Source organism: Nelumbo lutea, chromosome 1, assembly GCF_056320005.1.
Source record: "Nelumbo lutea isolate HS-2025 chromosome 1, American lotus-T2T, whole genome shotgun sequence".
NCBI classification, from domain to species: Eukaryota; Viridiplantae; Streptophyta; class Magnoliopsida; order Proteales; family Nelumbonaceae; genus Nelumbo; species Nelumbo lutea.
The window spans coordinates 55,574,303-55,590,832 of NC_142684.1; the positions used below are offsets into that span (position 1 = coordinate 55,574,303).

General features: G+C 37.9%; 1 protein-coding gene across 1 annotated transcript; it reads left to right on the forward strand.

The window, feature by feature from the left end:
• Window positions 1-539: 539 nt before the first annotated feature.
• LOC148874651 (FHA domain-containing protein FHA2-like) lies at window positions 540-14,643 on the forward strand. Its single transcript, XM_088964519.1, has 3 exons — window positions 540-1,369; window positions 7,789-7,946; window positions 14,228-14,643. Exons 1-3 carry the CDS (start codon window positions 730-732, stop codon window positions 14,435-14,437), a joined length of 1,008 nt encoding a protein of 335 aa, XP_088820645.1. The 5' UTR covers window positions 540-729; the 3' UTR covers window positions 14,438-14,643.
• The last annotated feature ends 1,887 nt before the right edge of the window (window positions 14,644-16,530 follow it).

Here is a 16,530-nt window from a genome sequence, read left to right on the forward strand (position 1 = left end):
AACCAATTTAAACGAAACTCCTTATGTTTAAATCTTGATTCCAAACAAACTATGTTGTCATTCCACCTTGATTCCAAACAATCTTGTTTTCTAGTTTGTGGAATGATAGATTACTAGTTACCAATGATGAATCAATGGTTAATGAAGTCAAATCCAAACACAAGTAAATTCTGAAATAAACATAGAAGAAACTAAGTTATACCATTGTGATGCAACATTAACAATCAACAGAACCTTTTCCTTTATAAATGCTAAGATCGACATCATTTCCTCTTGCATCCAAGATGGATTTTAAAATATATAAGAAATTTTCATCAGTTGCATAAAATAAAAAAAATAAAAAATATAAAAAATTGTAGCAATGACGTTTCAACTGTCATTGAAACTTGATAAATTCCTAACACTACATTCTTTCAATCTAAAGGTAGAAGACAATGAACAATGTATTCTTTTAAGGGTAGTTTTGATATTTTAAAAATTTTAAGTAGCATATGTCATCACGTGATAAAAAATCTTAACGTTAGGACCTATTACACAAAAAAAATTTGGGGACTGATTTGACACAAACCACTAAAATTGAGGTACTGATAAAAAATTTTCCCGGTTTGGTCGTGAAGCCGATGAGAGGCCCATACTCTTCTTCCTCTGGCTTTCCCCCCCTATTTTCCACACTTCTCTCTCTCTCTCTCTCTCTCTCTCTCTCTCTCTCTCTGTGGTTTATCGGAGAAGATGGGAAGTAGCGGCAGCGGAGGCGACGTGGAGGCTGGATTTGCCAAACTCCAAGGCGAAGACTTCGAATACTACATGCAGACTTACTCCATAATCTTGGGCCGGAACAGCAAGAAATCGACGGTCGATGTCGATCTCTCCAGCCTCGGCGGCGGCATGAACATCTCCCGCCATCACGCCCGTATTTTCTACGACTTCCAGAGGCGCCGGTTCGCCCTAGAAGTTCTCGGAAAGAACGGATGCTTCGTCGAGGGCGTCCTCCACCTCCCCGGCAACCCTCCCGTAAAGTTAGATTCCCAGGACCTTCTCCAGATTGGCGACAAAAAATTCTACTTCCTCCTTCCCGTCCGCAGCATCATTGGCGGCTCTCTGCCCCGCCACATTCCCCATCCTCCCCCGCCCATTCCGTCGTCTGCTGCGCACCTTTCCCATTCCCGTGTTGCGCTGCCTCCTCCACAGCTGTATTCTTCGAAGAAGGGGCGGGGTAGGGCATCGAGTGATTATTTGGATGACGAAGATGAAGACGATGACGATGAGGATGTTGTTGCTGCTGGTGTTGGCAAGAAGTTGCGGAGGGAAGGGCATGAGATGTTTGGATACGGTGGGTCTGGCGGAAAGGCGGGATCATCTGGACAATTGGGTAAGTAGTCCTCTCTTCTTTTGTGAATTCTGCCATTGTTGCTTGAATTATGTGTTTGCTTTTCCTGTTCATCCATTGGATGGGAAATTGAAATAAGACTCCCATTGACGCACACTTCTATGAAATATACTGCAATTGAGTTGGAATTTGGATTTTAATTGTTGTTTCCATTCTGGAGCTTCTGATTTTAATTGTTGTTCCCATTGACGCACATTCTGGAGCTTCTGATTAAGGTTAAAGCTTTAGAGCTATCCGTATTTTTATTGGCAACTGTGCTTGTTTCGTGATTTTAGTGGGGGTTTCCAGCATGCAAGAAAATTTCTCTCCACTAGTTGAGATGTATTGTTATGTGAAATAGAATCGTGAGCAATCGTTCAATGTTTGTTCGGGTGGGAATTTTACATCCGACCTATGTTTGGGTTAGTAATCTTATTTTTGGATTACTTTGGAGTATTACAAATTACCTTGTGGGCTCTAGTAACTATTTGTACTAAAACCAGCAAAACTGTATGGGGAATCAAGGAACATGTTTGTGATATAAGTATAACAGAGACGAGAATGTCAAGATGAGTGAATGTTGATAAAGATGGTTAAATCATTTGCATAGAAGAGCTAGGGAGCTGAAAAGACATGGGTCGAAGTAGTGAGAAAAGAACCGAGGATTCACAATTTAATAGAAGATATGGCTATTGTTAAAGAGGCATTGGCAAACAGGATTCGTGTTGCCAGATCAAAATAGCTAGATAAAGCTTTTTTAAGTTGAGCTGAATTGGGTTTCAGAGGGAAATGAACTTCTATTGCCTTGACAGACTGGTGCTTGACTGAGCATTTTTTTCCTAATGTTCGGTTACTTATTTTTTGATGGTTTGAGCTGCTTTTTTAAGTTTCCTTTGCCATTACCAATTTAAAGAAATAACTTTCCATTAGAAGAAATATAAAATGCTAATGTGGTGATTTGGGATTGCAAAACACTCAGTAGCTTTGATCAATCTTTTGGTTCCTAGAGTTGTTAAGAGGGTTAGATGAAGCACACAACAGTGGAGTGTCTAGTCACCTAGGCCTACCTAGGCAGCACCTAGGTGATGGGAAGATGCTAAATCATTGTTATTTTCTTAATTTTTACATAGCATATTAGGCATCTATATAGAAAAAAGTCAACAATCTTTACTAGATAATTATAAATTTCATGCCACAACATAGAAAATCACCATATCTATAAGAGTAACATTCTATATCTATTGATATCAATACCCCAAACACAACATTGAAACATAGTAAATATTTTTTGATGGATAAAACAATAACGAAAATAACAAATTAAGCAACTTAGTTGTCCAAAAATGCAACTCATGACAAGCTTGTCGTTTGGAAGTAGGTATGACAAACCGGATTGTATATAACTATGATACTCCTATGGTCTTGAGACTCCTTGTTTTCTCCTCTCCTCTGGAAAGTCTCAATAGAAACCCTTATGGGCAGTACCTTATTAGTCTGGCGATTAACTCCACATTCCTAGTTCTGATACATAAGAAGAGAGATGACATCCAACCAAGAGATTTCAGACCCATCAGCTTGGTGACAAGCATCTATAAGATACTGGCTAAAGTATTGTCACTAAGGTTAAAATTAGCCTTATCCAACTTGATAAGCCAATCCCAAGGGGCATTTATTCAAGGAAGACAAATTACTGAACAGATCCTAATAGCTAATGAATTTGTGGAGGATTTCAAGAGAGGGGGGAGGGGGGATTTGTGTGTAAACTGAATTTGGAGAAAGCCTATGATATGGTTGACTGGGCATTTCTCAGACGTTTTGAGGTGTTGTGGGTTTGGAGAGAGATGGTGTGGCTGAATTGAATGATGCTTGAAGACTTGTCACTATTCAGTGTTAGTTAATGGGGTGGTTAGAGATATCTTTCTAGCTACTAAAGGGTTGAGACAAGGGGATCACGTTTCTCCTTTCTTATTTACTTCAATAGTTAAGGTGTTTAGAAGGCTTATCTTGAGAGCTGATAGGTTGGTTCTTTTTAGAGGATGGAGGGTGGGTAGGGAAAATACTGTGGTCACTTATTTACATAAAACTGTTTGAGCTTATTTCTAAGATGAAAAACAATTTTGATAAGTGTTGCGTGGTGGGTTTAAATTTGGAGGAGTAGGAGTTGATGGTGTTGGACAGTTTTGTATGCCCTTAGCTTCAATCAAAATGATGTACTTTATGAGTTTATTGTATATGAATAAAAGTGCATATTTGATTCATGTTCCCTTTGTATGTTTCTGTGTAATACCTTTAAACTGGACACTTAATGAGACTCGTGTTAGTTAGAATATTCACAGTCAGTGGGTCGGTCTGGGGAGACCTATCCTGACAAGGCTGATACTGTGGTACCACCAAGTCGGTTGGGGTGGCTTGTCTCAGCTACCGGGGTGAGACCCTAGGCACATACGGTGTAGGATTAATCGAATCTTTGAACTAGACCAGATTTCCAGTATTGCCCTGGACCTTGGAGATTGATGGGCAAAACTGGAAAATTACACCCGATCCCTAGACTCGATTATAATACTGCACTGGGTGTCAGATTAGGTTGTCTTTGTTGTACTAATCAGTGAGATCCTTAGCGGGGGTCAAAACCTGGGTATGTTGGGACAGTCTGAGAATTCATCTGAGTGGGTGATCATAGTGACAGGATCAGTCCCTTTGTCAGACAAAGGTAATGATCGGGGATGCACTCTCACTGATGGAAACCAAGACTGCCGGCAGCCGATTTCAATCGTTGAGATTTGTTTTTGCAAAATATATTTTATATGAGATATAAAAGTATATACATTATGGTTTCGAAAATGATTCGCAAAAGGTTTTAATTCCCGGGATCCATATAAGCAGAGAGTGCAACACTGTTCCTTGCAGCCGAGGGAGAGGTCCTCTCTTGTCGGGCAATGTATGATCATTATGGGCTGAGAGGTTAAGTGTAAGACAATTGAGGATAATACTTGATGGGCTAATCTTGCATCTGCCCACAGTCCCTGGGTGTTACAAGGTGGCTTGGCCCAGGGACCACTTAGGGTAAATGTTGGGCTCATAGAGCCCATCTGATGGGTTTCAGGGGGTGCACTATCCATAACAGTGTACTCGGCTAGGCCTTATAACAAAGGCTGGGCTGAACCCATGTGGCTGATGTGTAGATCAATGTTTGAGTCCCACGCCATACAAGGAAGCCCAACTGGGCAGCAGTTTGGAAGGCTAAATGAATATATAACATTAAATGGGCCTTAAGCCCATTTCGAACTGGGCTAATTTGATTAGTCACTTAAGGGGCGAATCCTGAGATGGATCAGCTGATAGGATTGGGCCCACACCCTATCCACTTAGAGAGTCCAAAATCTAAATAAGATTTAGATCTGAAAACTTCCTAATTAGATTAGGAGATGGCTGATCTAATCTGCAGATAAGATAAGGATTATCCCTTATCACTTAAAGGGACTTCTAATCCAAATATGATTTGGGTTAGCAACTCTTAATGGGATTAGGAACTGATCCCTTTAAGTCTATAAAAGGAAGAGGGGGCAGCAACCTTTAGACATCACAAGCAAGCAATACATAGTCTTGTCTTCAGAGTTGAAATCATAGAAGAGAGAATCTGCACCCTGTAAATACTCTCTTGCCGCCTCCTTCCTGCAGTCGCCACCTATAGCAGTTCGATCTCCAGTTCTTGGGAGAAATCAAGATTGGATCTTGATTCCAATCTTTTGGAGAAAAGATTGGTGGGAGTTGTATTCACAAGCCGTCCAGGTGATTCTTGAGAAGGATCAAGTTCTTTTGGAAGAACACTACTGATTCTACTCCACCCTGCACTGCGCCATCTTCAGTGGGTGCAAATTTTGGATCCTTCCTTGGGCGTGAACACCTCCATTGGGAGATACTACTTCTCTGTATCAGGTATTATCTTTCCCTACTTCTTTTAGTTCAGATCTGGTTCAGTTTATGGTTCAAGAATGATCATTGAAAATATGATTTTCTAAATAGGGAATTCGATTCCTAGTTGAAGGGAGAGAAAAATTTTTGAAATTCGCCCCCTTATTTCGCAATCTTTGCGCGTCCATGTGATGGATTTTCTATCCCTTCAGATGGAAGTAGTAGAGGCTCTAGGGTGTATCATAGGAAGGAAGGTTTTGGAACCTAATTGTGGAAAACTGTGCAAAGAAATTGGTAGCGTGGAAGAGAAATTATGTTTCCCTCGGGGGTAGAATAATATTGGTCAAGTCTACAATGGCAAACTTGCCAGTCTGCTTTCTTTTTGTCCTTTTGTGTTTTTTCTGAGCTTGATTGCATGACCTTTCATCTCAAGACTCTTGAACCTATTTGTCTGGACCCCTCTAGACTTGATGCACACTTTTGGACCTTCAACCCTATGGGCTCTTTTTCTTGTGTGTCTTTCTTCTCTTCCTTGTGTTCTGATCCTAACCCCAATTGTCTTTTTGTAAGGAAATTTGGTCTAGACCAATCCCTTCTAAAGTGAGGACTTTTTGTTGGGAAGTGTCTCTAGGAAAATTGAACACTTTGGACAATTTGCAAAAGAGAAGACTTGGACTTAGTATTTCTCCAAACTGGTGTATACTCTGCAAAATTAATGGAGAAAGCTGTTACCACTCACTAATCTTTAGCCCTTTTGTTGTAGGTCTCTAGGAAAAGGTTTTTGGCCTTTTTGGTTGCAAGTGAACTGAGCCTCTGCAGATTGGTAGTCTCTTTGACCCTACAACCTTCAAATGGCCTAAGAGGAGAAGTTATGTGGCATTGTGTTAGGGTGGCTCTTTTGTGGACAGTTTGGGAGGAAAGAAATGCTAGAACATTCAATGATAAGGAGAGAGATGAGGTTGCTGTTTGGGAGTGTATACATAACAGGGCTATAAATTGGATTAAAGCCTCTAACTTGTTTTCACATTGTTCTTTTGAATTTTGATGATCTATGGTGGAACTGGGAACTGGTTGCCAAAAGCTTTTCTGTCAAGGAGAAGCTTGTGGTAGGGTGGCGGCCCCCTGAAGAAGGCTTTATTAAATTGAACTTTGACAGTTGCAGCTCAGGGCCTCAGGCAATCTGTGAATGTGAAAGTCCTTGCAGTCTTACGAGGAATGGAACTTGCTAGAGAAAGTGGCTTTGACAGGTTGCTAATTGAAGGTGGCTCTAAACTGGTAATCGGGTGGTGAAAGGGACCAGAGAAAGTGGCTTGGTCTTGTAGGGGGGCTCTGCAAAGTTTAATTGGCTAACCACAAACATAGAAGTGAGGTTTCATTGGGAAACAAGAACGGTCAATGGGGTGGCAGATTGTTAAGCTAAGCAAGGGGCAGTGTTTTAAAAGGTATGCGCCTGGAGGCACGCCTCCAGGCGAGGCGCTCCCAAAACGCCCTGAGGTGTATGCCAAAGGCGCTAACACCTCTGAGGTGTATGCCTCAGGTGCAAGAGGCGTACACCTCTTGCGCTTTTTTCATGAGGCATACGCCTCATGCACATCTGATATAAAAAGACAGAAAAAAAAAGAAAAAAGAAAAAAAGGAAAGGAAAAGAAAGGGAAGGGAAAGAAAAAGAAAGAGAATAAAAAAAGAAAAAAGGAAAGGAAAGGGAAGGGAAGAAAAGATAAGGGGAAAGAAAGTGGTTTGCCCCTTGCCCCCTTTTCGATGCAACCCATTTTTTTTTTTTTTTTTTTTTTTGAGTTAGGGGGGTCTTGTCGAAGCGGAGCAAGACCCCCCTTTTAACTAATGTTATGCATCTTTATTCCTTTTAATATAAAAGATTTTTATTAAAAATAAAGAAAAAATGAGATCCCCCCCTTCCTCTTCATCCTCCTCCTAACCCCCCTCCTCTTAAGGAGGCTTACGCCTCCTTGTGTTCGGGAGGCTTATGCCTCTTGCGTTTTGAACTACGTCTCATGCCTCTAGGTAGTGGAATGCCTCGCATCACGCCTCCATGTTTTAAAACATTGGCAAGGGGTACACAAGAATCAGTTATTTTGGGCTCAATTGTAACTTGTTTTTTGTTCCTAGATGCTGCAGCTTGCGCCTCTTTGTTGGAAGTTTCCACTTTGTACCTTTCTTTATTTCTCCTTTAATCTTAATAAAAATTCTGTTACTTGTCAAAAAAATGAGATGTTAAGCCTCTTGCCTCAAGGCTTATGCTTCATGCATCAGGAGATCCTAGTTCCTTTCTCATGGCTCCATGTTATAAAACACTGGCCATGCAATAATTTTGTCAATTATGATAATGCACAATTTCTCTGATGCCATTCAACACAGGACAGCATAAACTCTAATTATCTTTCCATCTATTTGTTTTTGTCTCTTCTTTGGTTATCGGTTGTGATTTTTCATCCAGCTTCTATGTGCTTGCATCCATTTCATTCAAGTCCTGTATTAGTGTGTATTTCATGCAGATAAAAAGTCAGAGACGAGGTCAAGGGCTGACAGGGAAGCAGATAATCATCAACTTTTGCAGTTGGAAGAAAAAGATATTGTCTCTTCTGTAGCAACTGTACTTTCTGACCTTTGTGGTCCAGGAGAATGGATGCCCATGGCAAAACTTCATGCTGAGGTAAGTCCAATCACCCTTTAGATACCCAATCATCTTTATTTACAAGTGTTGAATTATTAATTAGAGCTTCTTCTGTCATATCTATCAAGAAAAAAGTCCCTTCTTTTGTTTTTTGATAATTAAAAGAGTCCAGAAAAAAACCATTAAAAAAGTCCTTTCTGTTCATTTATTCAAAAAAGGTCCCTTCTGTTATTAATATTAATTTAAACCTTTAAGAATTGAACAACCATTTATACACAGATAGACAAGTACATGTGGAGGTATGTAGCTGATGTAACTGACACGGATGAGAGAGATACATGTGGACAATATGGCGTCCTTTCAGATGGAAAATGTGGATTAGGCAATACATCAGTTCTCCATGATAGCACATCTGCACATGAAGACTCGGATGCTGTCATGTCTGAACCAAATATGTTTTGTCCTTTAATGAAAACCTAACTATGATATCTTCATACAAGACCTTAACCCATTGGATGTTGCTCAGTTTCACAAAGTTTGAAAAACATCTGACTTTTATACCTTTTCTGATTAGTAACAATGTTCAAAGAATTCTATTTATAAAAGTATTTTAGAAAGGATGAAAATTTCCTACTCTAATGTCAAGAAGCAAAACCAAAAACAAAAACAAAGATAAATACATCCCCAGCAAAGGCGAACAAGAGGTCATTCTGAGTGCATTCACTTCTTGTTTTTGGAGCTTGTGCAATACAATCACTCAGGTTGACAACATTGCCAAATTAGAGTGAAGTCTGGTTTTAACGACCTGCAGCTGCTGATGATCTGTTGCCACTGCTGTGAGTTCCTACCACTGTGGGAAAACCTCCTGTAATTGGACTCTCTGTTTTCTTTGCATTCTAGGTGTGATGGGCCACCTTGTGGGGAACTCTCAGCCTCTCTGCTGCCCTAAGATGATATCTATTGAAGCTAAAATCCTTGAGATTGCCTCTCTCTCGTCAAGGCAATAAGTTTTGCAACATTACTGAACATGGGGAAGGTTTTTGACCGTGACTGGGCCTTTTTTAGCATGGAACTTTGGAATTTTTCCACTTGTTTCGATCAGTTACAAATAATTAGCAGCCTTCTGATAAGAAGCTATTTCACAATGGTTGCCATACTCTTACCTAGCTGAAATATGATACCTGTGGTAAATATTGTTAGGCTAGCTTCATGGAAAGGGGAAAGGAGAACCAGAGGGGTTTGCATCCCTGAAGGAGCTAATTGCTATGGTTGGAATGTTTTCTTTGATTCTGGTAGGAACCACCTACCTTCAGTGATTTAAAAGGTGCGCCTAGGCGCACAGGCGAAGTGCATTTTAGGGTAGGCGCATTGCCCAGGTCCTAGGTGCAGCCTTTTCAAAAGGCGCATGTGCCTTGCGCCTCAGCCCAGGCGTGAGAACTAATAAATATCATCTTAAAAAGCAATTAAAACTATAAAATCATTATTCTTTTTTGTGTGAGAACTAAGAATTTAAGATCTAACATGGACTTGTTTGGGCTTGCCTCGAGATGTTTTACATGACATTAGCTACTTGAAGTAATGCAATTGAGAAAAAAAAAATCTAACGTTTTATATGTTTGATTTTATTTTTAAATTCCCATTTGAATATGCTTTACATGTTATGTTCATGTATTTTAATTTTAGATAATAGGTTTTTTAAAACATTTATTTTAAAATTTAAGTTCATGTTTAAAATTTTAGATAATAGGTTTTTATTACTATTATGTTTAATAATTTTTTGATTTTGTTGCATTTTTTTTGACATTTTTTTATTTTTCTGACATTTTTTTTATTTGTAGCATTTTTTAAAATTTTTTGCGCCTTGCTTAAAAAGGCGCACGCCTTGCCTTGCGCCTCAAGAACAAATTGATCCCTGCGCCTTGCGCTTTTAAAACACTGCCTACCTTGGAGTCTCTTCAAGGGAGACTTACCTCATGAAATGGAAGAAGAGAGAGAAATAGAGGACGGGGGAAGGAAAACACAGAGAGAGGAGAGAAAGAAGAGTTTAATTCCACTGTGTTGTTAATTGTTATTAACTTATTTTTTTTTGAAGATAAATAAAGAAAAAAAATTTTATGACTTGGATAAAAGATTACAGCTTAAATATGGTGACAACAGGTCACCCCCAAACCAAGAAAGAAATAAGATGACAACAAAGCCAACACTCAAAGTAAACAATACAACAAAAAACCAGATCTTTAAGAATTCAAAGAACACCAGAAATCTGCCCTGAAGTCTTCATTCTTTAATCCTTGAAACTCTGTCAGAACCAACAACCAACCAATCACTGAAGAGCTGATCCAAGCCATCACCTCTTCCACTCTTTTCTTCTTATTCTTGATTATTCTTCTATTTCTTTCCTTCCAAACTTCCCAGCACACAACAAATGGAATACAACTCCACATCATTTTGACATTGGAACCACCCTGAATTCTTGGCCAACAATCAAAGATTTCAGATTGATTTGAAATTGACCACATATCCACTTTAAACAGCTTGAAGAAGTAAAACCATATTGGAGAAATGAATCTGCAAAGGTAGAACAGATGCATAATGTTTTCCTCTCCAGACAAGCAAAAAGCACATCTACTTGGAAATGAAACCCTCAACCCTTTAGGGTGTCCTGAGTCAGTTGCCCCCTGGCTAAACAGCCAGGCAAAGGATTCCACTCTTGGGGGCACCGGTTTCCCCTACACTCCCTGAATTGGATCGGCTTCCACCATATTTCTGATCAGAATAAGTACATTGACTTGACTGTAAATTTTCCATCCTTGCACTCCTTCCACCATCTGATGTCATCAACTGACAGACTAACTTCCAGAGACTGCAATTTTGATAGCAGATCCACACATTCCTCCTCCTAGTCGAGGAGAGGCCTTCTAAAGTTTGGAGTCCACACCACAGAACTATTTGAAACTTCATAACATTCAGAAATAAGCACTCCCTTCCAACCCAACCTGTACAGCCTTGGACATAACTCACAAAACTTCCCAATTCCAAACCAATCATCCTCCCAAAACCTAATGCTAGGCCCCCTTCCCACCATCCAAGAATAATGAGGAGCCATCAGAGAGTTGAAACTCATCCCTTCCATACACACTCCATAAGAATGTCTCACTTCCTTTGAATCCCACCCAAAATGTACCACCCCATATTTACAAGCAACTACTCTCCTCCATAGTGCCTCTCTCTTTCCAAACCTCCACACCCACTTCCCCACCAAAGTTTTGTTGAACCCCCCCCTTCTCACCCCAAGATCCCCTTCTTTTTTAGGCTCGCACACCACCTCCCACTTGAGCAAATGAATTTTCTTTCTTTTTTTTTTTCAGCCCTCACATGCCACAAAAACTCCCTTTGAATTCTTTTAATTGAGCCTTCAACAAAGAGAGGTAGTAAACTGGCAAGTTTTTTTTTTTTGATAGATAATAGAAAGTATTTCATTAATATAAACAAGCATATACATAGGATTACAACCAGGGTCTGGGTACCCCTAAAAAATAGATGGAAAAACAGAAACCAATATAGACACTCCCTACCCATTAACATACAAAACTCCCTGCCCTTCCCTTTACCCACAGGAGCAGTTGTACACTCACACCTTAAAACTACTTGCCCCAAAATAACTGTTCCCTTTCAACCCCTTGCCTTTCTAGAGAGTCTGCCATCCCATTAGCAACCCTTGGAACCCATTGAAAAGTTACTATTACATCTCTCAGATGCCACTTGATCTTCTTTACCAAATTTCGGTAGCTCCAAGCTGCCTTCTTTTCATTTTATAATCAACTTACCACTCCTATTAACAGCCTTCTTTAGGTAGTAAATTGGCAAGTTAGAAAGAACACTTTTTATCAAGGTAATTTTCCCAGCAAAAGAGAGAAAATTTCCTTTCCAGCCCACCAGCTTTTTATCAATTCTATCTAGCACAGGTTTGCCAAGTTGAAGCAGCACAGCCCTGGCCCCAATTGGAAGCCCCAAATAAGAAAAAGGGAAGCTTCCAACCAGACAGCCCAAAGCTCCTGCACACTCCTCTAACACAGAGTGCTGAATGTCTCCCACCCCAATCATAATACTCTTGCATAGATTAATCTTGAGACCAGACAACATTTGGAAGCATTTAAGAATGCTCCTAAGGAAATATGCCTGCGAGGGGATCCCCTTGCCTTATACCCTCGAAGAACTGAAAAATTCTTTTGATACTCCATTTACTAGAACAGAAAATGACACTGAAGAAATGCATTCAAAGATCCAGCTCCTCCATCTTTCCCCGAACCCATCCTCCTCACTCTTCCAAAAAACCTCACTCCACATGATCATATGGCCTTCTCAAGTTGAGATCAATTTTACAAATTACCCCTACTTCCCCATTTCTTATTTTTGAATCAACACATTCACTAGCAATTAAGACCCCGTCCAAAATCTGTCTCCCTTGCACAAAAGCCATTTGGGTGGGGTCCCACCACAGAATGTAACACCATCTTTAACCTCCCAGCTAATACCTTAGCCAGTATTTTAAACAGGCTAGAAATCAGGCTGATAGGTCTGAAGTCTTTAACTCTAATATTTTTTTTTTTATCGATATCTTTAACTTTAATATCCCCAACTATTTTTGGAATGAGAGATTGTTAGAAGATGCATTTGCTGATTTTTCTAGTTTTCTCTCCCCCCAAAACTCCTTAAACATTATATATTGGCCTCCTACAATCATCATGAGAATCAGACATCTGCATTTGCCATTGCAACCAACTCTGGCACCAAATCCGCTGATGTGACCACTGGTCTCCTCTACCTCCTAACGAACTGCTGAGCTCTTGGGCTTGGGTCCTTACTGGTGTGAGTTGGAGAGGTCGCAACAATTCCCCTTCCTATTCCAGATTCACCCAGATTACCACTACAGAAGGATCCCAAACCACTTCTCTGTATTGGTTCCTGGTGGATGAGCCCACCATTATTTACTAACCTCTCAATAATCATCCATTGTGACTCCCTTAAATCCTTCACCTATCATTCTCACCTTAATGAGCTTTATTAAAGACACCATCTTGTTCTTTTTGCTCAAAAGGACTAGCATTTCTTTCATGCTAAATATACTATAAAATGTTCTTCCACCACAATTTTTTCATAGGATAGGCTGCCCTTCTATTGTGCCATAAAATCTTGTTTCTTTTTGTGTGGATACTCTAGGTTTATCATTAAAAGATTCATAATACTTATCAGTGCTGTCCAATACGTCCCAAAGAGTATATATAGAAAATGATCCCAATCCTGAGATGTAAATTGAGAATACAATAAATGGTGATTTGTACCAAAGAAAGGTGATTTATGCTTTCTTCACTCTTAAGACAAACATGTATGGATAAAGACTGGGCATATCATATGGTATCTTTTGCTCAGTGACACCCACTTCAAGGTATTTTTAGAAACTCTTTTTTTTTTAATGATTAAACAACATAAAAATGGTCCCTCCTGTGAAATTTTGAGAAAAAAAAAAAACAACATAAATGGTTCAAAGTATTGATACACCCCTTCTAGCATATTGGGGTGTATTGATATTTTGAACCTTGTCTAGAGCCTTTCACAAAATAGAAAAATCCAGTATTATTTTTACTATTTTGCAAATAATAACATGAGGTGTAATCAGACTTGCGTATTTAGACACATTCCTCTTACAATTTGAGGTATAGTCTCATAATTAGCCTGGGAGGCAACTTGGTCCTGCTTCACAGCCTCTCAGAATCACACTTTTTGGCATTTTGCAGTTGGCCTATTCTCTACTCGGTATAGGACATAATAAGGGCAATTGAAAGGACATTACTGAAGCCAGCACTCTTAATAAAACTCATTTATGATATTCACAAAAAAAAACTCATTTATGATTGCTGGCAATTGTTGCTTAGCGAATGAATACCAAATCTAGTATTTTGGTGATGCACTTTTACTCCTGAAAATATCCACCCAAGAATTGTGTGTAAATTGATTGGTTGGCACCTGATCCTGCAAGACTGAGTGAAAGCCATGCATATTCTTCCAATATCCAATATTAGTTTGCACGCTTGCATTCCCAAGGATAGGTTGCCTATGCCTTTCCACGAGTCATAGGCATCAACCATGGGTTACTTTTTAAACCTGGATTGTTTAGATGGAGTCTAATCTTTACAGACCTTTAAAACACTGCAGGTTGGCTAGATATTTAATGCTTTATTTTGTTTCATCTTCTGTTATGAAATAACCTGGAGATTCATCAATAACAGTGTATGACTATGTAAATTCTTATTCTTGAGCAGCTGGTAGAGCAGTATGGAAATATCTGGCATCACAGTCGGGTACGGAGATACCTCACATCTGAGGACTGGTCTGCCACTGAATCCAAGGGAAGACCGTGGTTTGGACTACTCACTTTGCTAAGAAAATACCCAGAACATTTTGTCATCAATACAAGATCCAAGGGGCGTGTAACATCAGAATTTGTCTCATTAGTCTCCTTGCTGTCTTAAAACTCGCATCACTGTTTTTTTTTTTTTTGACGAGTAAGATCACTGGGCTTTTCCGATGTGTATTTTTCTTGGGGCATGGTAATTGGGGACTGAACCCTCTGAAACTGTGGCTGTAAACTGTAATATGGATTCTTCCATGCCCACTTTTGGGGTAAACAATCCTTGTTTATGAAATATATGAATTAGTATTTTCTGTCTTGTTTCAATTTGCATGAATGGGGTTTAGTCTGTTGGTTTGTGCATGCTACATCTATTTCAATATAAAAGGTCGAAATTTGGTTCAATTATTTCAGACTAAAATTTTCTGTTTCTACAATGAAACAAACGGATCGTTTGGTTCCTTTTGTTTCAATGTGAAGAGAGATTTTCAGGTTGGATTAAACGTTTTTATCTCTTATTTGTGTCCCTTTTACAGTTAAGGTTCATTATAAGCATGGTTTGATTTGTTTTGATCAAGATTCAGAATATCGATATTATATCATTGCCTCTTTGAGATGCTGATACGCTAAATAGAGAGTTAGGACAAACATTACTCCTTGAGATATCCTAGTTCAATTCTTTTAGGTATATCCTTTTTTTGTTAATTTATGAAAAAAATGTTAGATTTAAATAGAGAGAATTGAATCTGGTGAATAGTAGTTCAATTTACAATTTAAACCTCTCAATTAAATAAGGACTAAATTCAAAAATAAGTATTTTAATCAAAAGAAGGTTTTACAATATTATTCATATTTTTAATAGTAGTATAAGTATAGAATTATGAATGTGTTTATTTTTTCCATATTTTTTTTTGTATTTCTATGTAAAAATAATTTTGATCTTATACTATTTGTTTAATATGATAAATATATAATATTATACATGTGCCTGAATGTATTTATTTTTTCAAAATTTATGTATTCTTTTCATTTTATATTTTTATATTCTATTAATTTTTATTATTTATTTATGACATTAAAGATTAACGTATTCGACCCAAAAGTTGAACTATTATCAAATAGTAAAAATGTAAAATAATTTCATTTTTGGTCAGTTTTAAATTGTGTATTTCATTTCATTATCAATAAAAATAATTATTGTTTATTACACTTATTTTTTAATTGATTAATAAAAATATCATAAGTGTCTATTTTTTCTACATTTATGTAATTTTTTATATTTATTTCTATTTTAAAAATTTTATTAACTATTGTTTCATAGGTTGATCAATTTGATTTGGATGGTTGATTTTCTTAACCACCACTTCGATAAAAAATGGTTTTATTTTTTAGTCAATTTTAAACTATATGGGTTTATATTGTTAAAGATATTGACATATATTTAATTAGTAGCATTTATTAGTGAAAAACAACTTAAATATAAGATTAAATAAGAGAAAATGGGAGTTATCTTAAATATAAGACTTAATGAGAGGGGATTAAATGAGATGTAAATTAATAATTGAAATTACATTTTCAACCCTTACAATTAGAAATGAACTAAATATACAAATATAGACATTTTATTAGCCATTAAAACTAATATTAAAGCCGTGATAAAATAACTTTAATACCCTTTCTCAAACAAGAAATAGAAGGTAATTTTAGTTCAAAAAATTTTTCACTCTACATTTACACTTTTATATATAGTATAAATTTTGAGTTGATCAATACAAATCATTATTTTTACTTAAAACATCAAATTCGTTGTTTATTACATAATGCATTTTTCTAGTTAAAATGGAACTCATATATGATGTACAACACATTTCTCACAAATTTATATTAATCAATCCAAAATACATGGACAATGCAATGCAACAATCAAAGACCCCTTAGATTGGAATCAAACATCCCCAGCCTTCGGGAAAACATCGTATATGATTCAAGTCTTATCGTCCTTCACCATCTGCTAAGTTGATTGCAAACTGAGTTGCACCAAGTATTTTTAATGCGTCTCCAAAATCCTTTATCTTTGAGAAGGTGAGATGTGCACTGTGCACACGCTAACAACAAATCTTTTAACTTTACCCTTCAACTTAAAGGTCCAAAATATCCGTATCACAGAATATTGAAAAGATGATGTCAAAATATTCTTAAAAATGCACAAATATG

What these genes read in the sequence shown, in the direction of transcription:
- LOC148874651 (XM_088964519.1), top strand. Translation starts at nt 730, where the DNA reads ATGGGAAGTAGCGGCAGCGGAGGCGACGTGGAGGCTGGATTTGCCAAA. An exon ending in GGGATCATCTGGACAATTGG is followed by an intron (nt 1,370 to 7,788) that starts GTAAGTAGTCCT and finishes TATTTCATGCAG; the next exon opens with ATAAAAAGTCAGAGACGAGG. An exon ending in TGGCAAAACTTCATGCTGAG is followed by an intron (nt 7,947 to 14,227) that starts GTAAGTCCAATC and finishes ATTCTTGAGCAG; the next exon opens with CTGGTAGAGCAGTATGGAAA.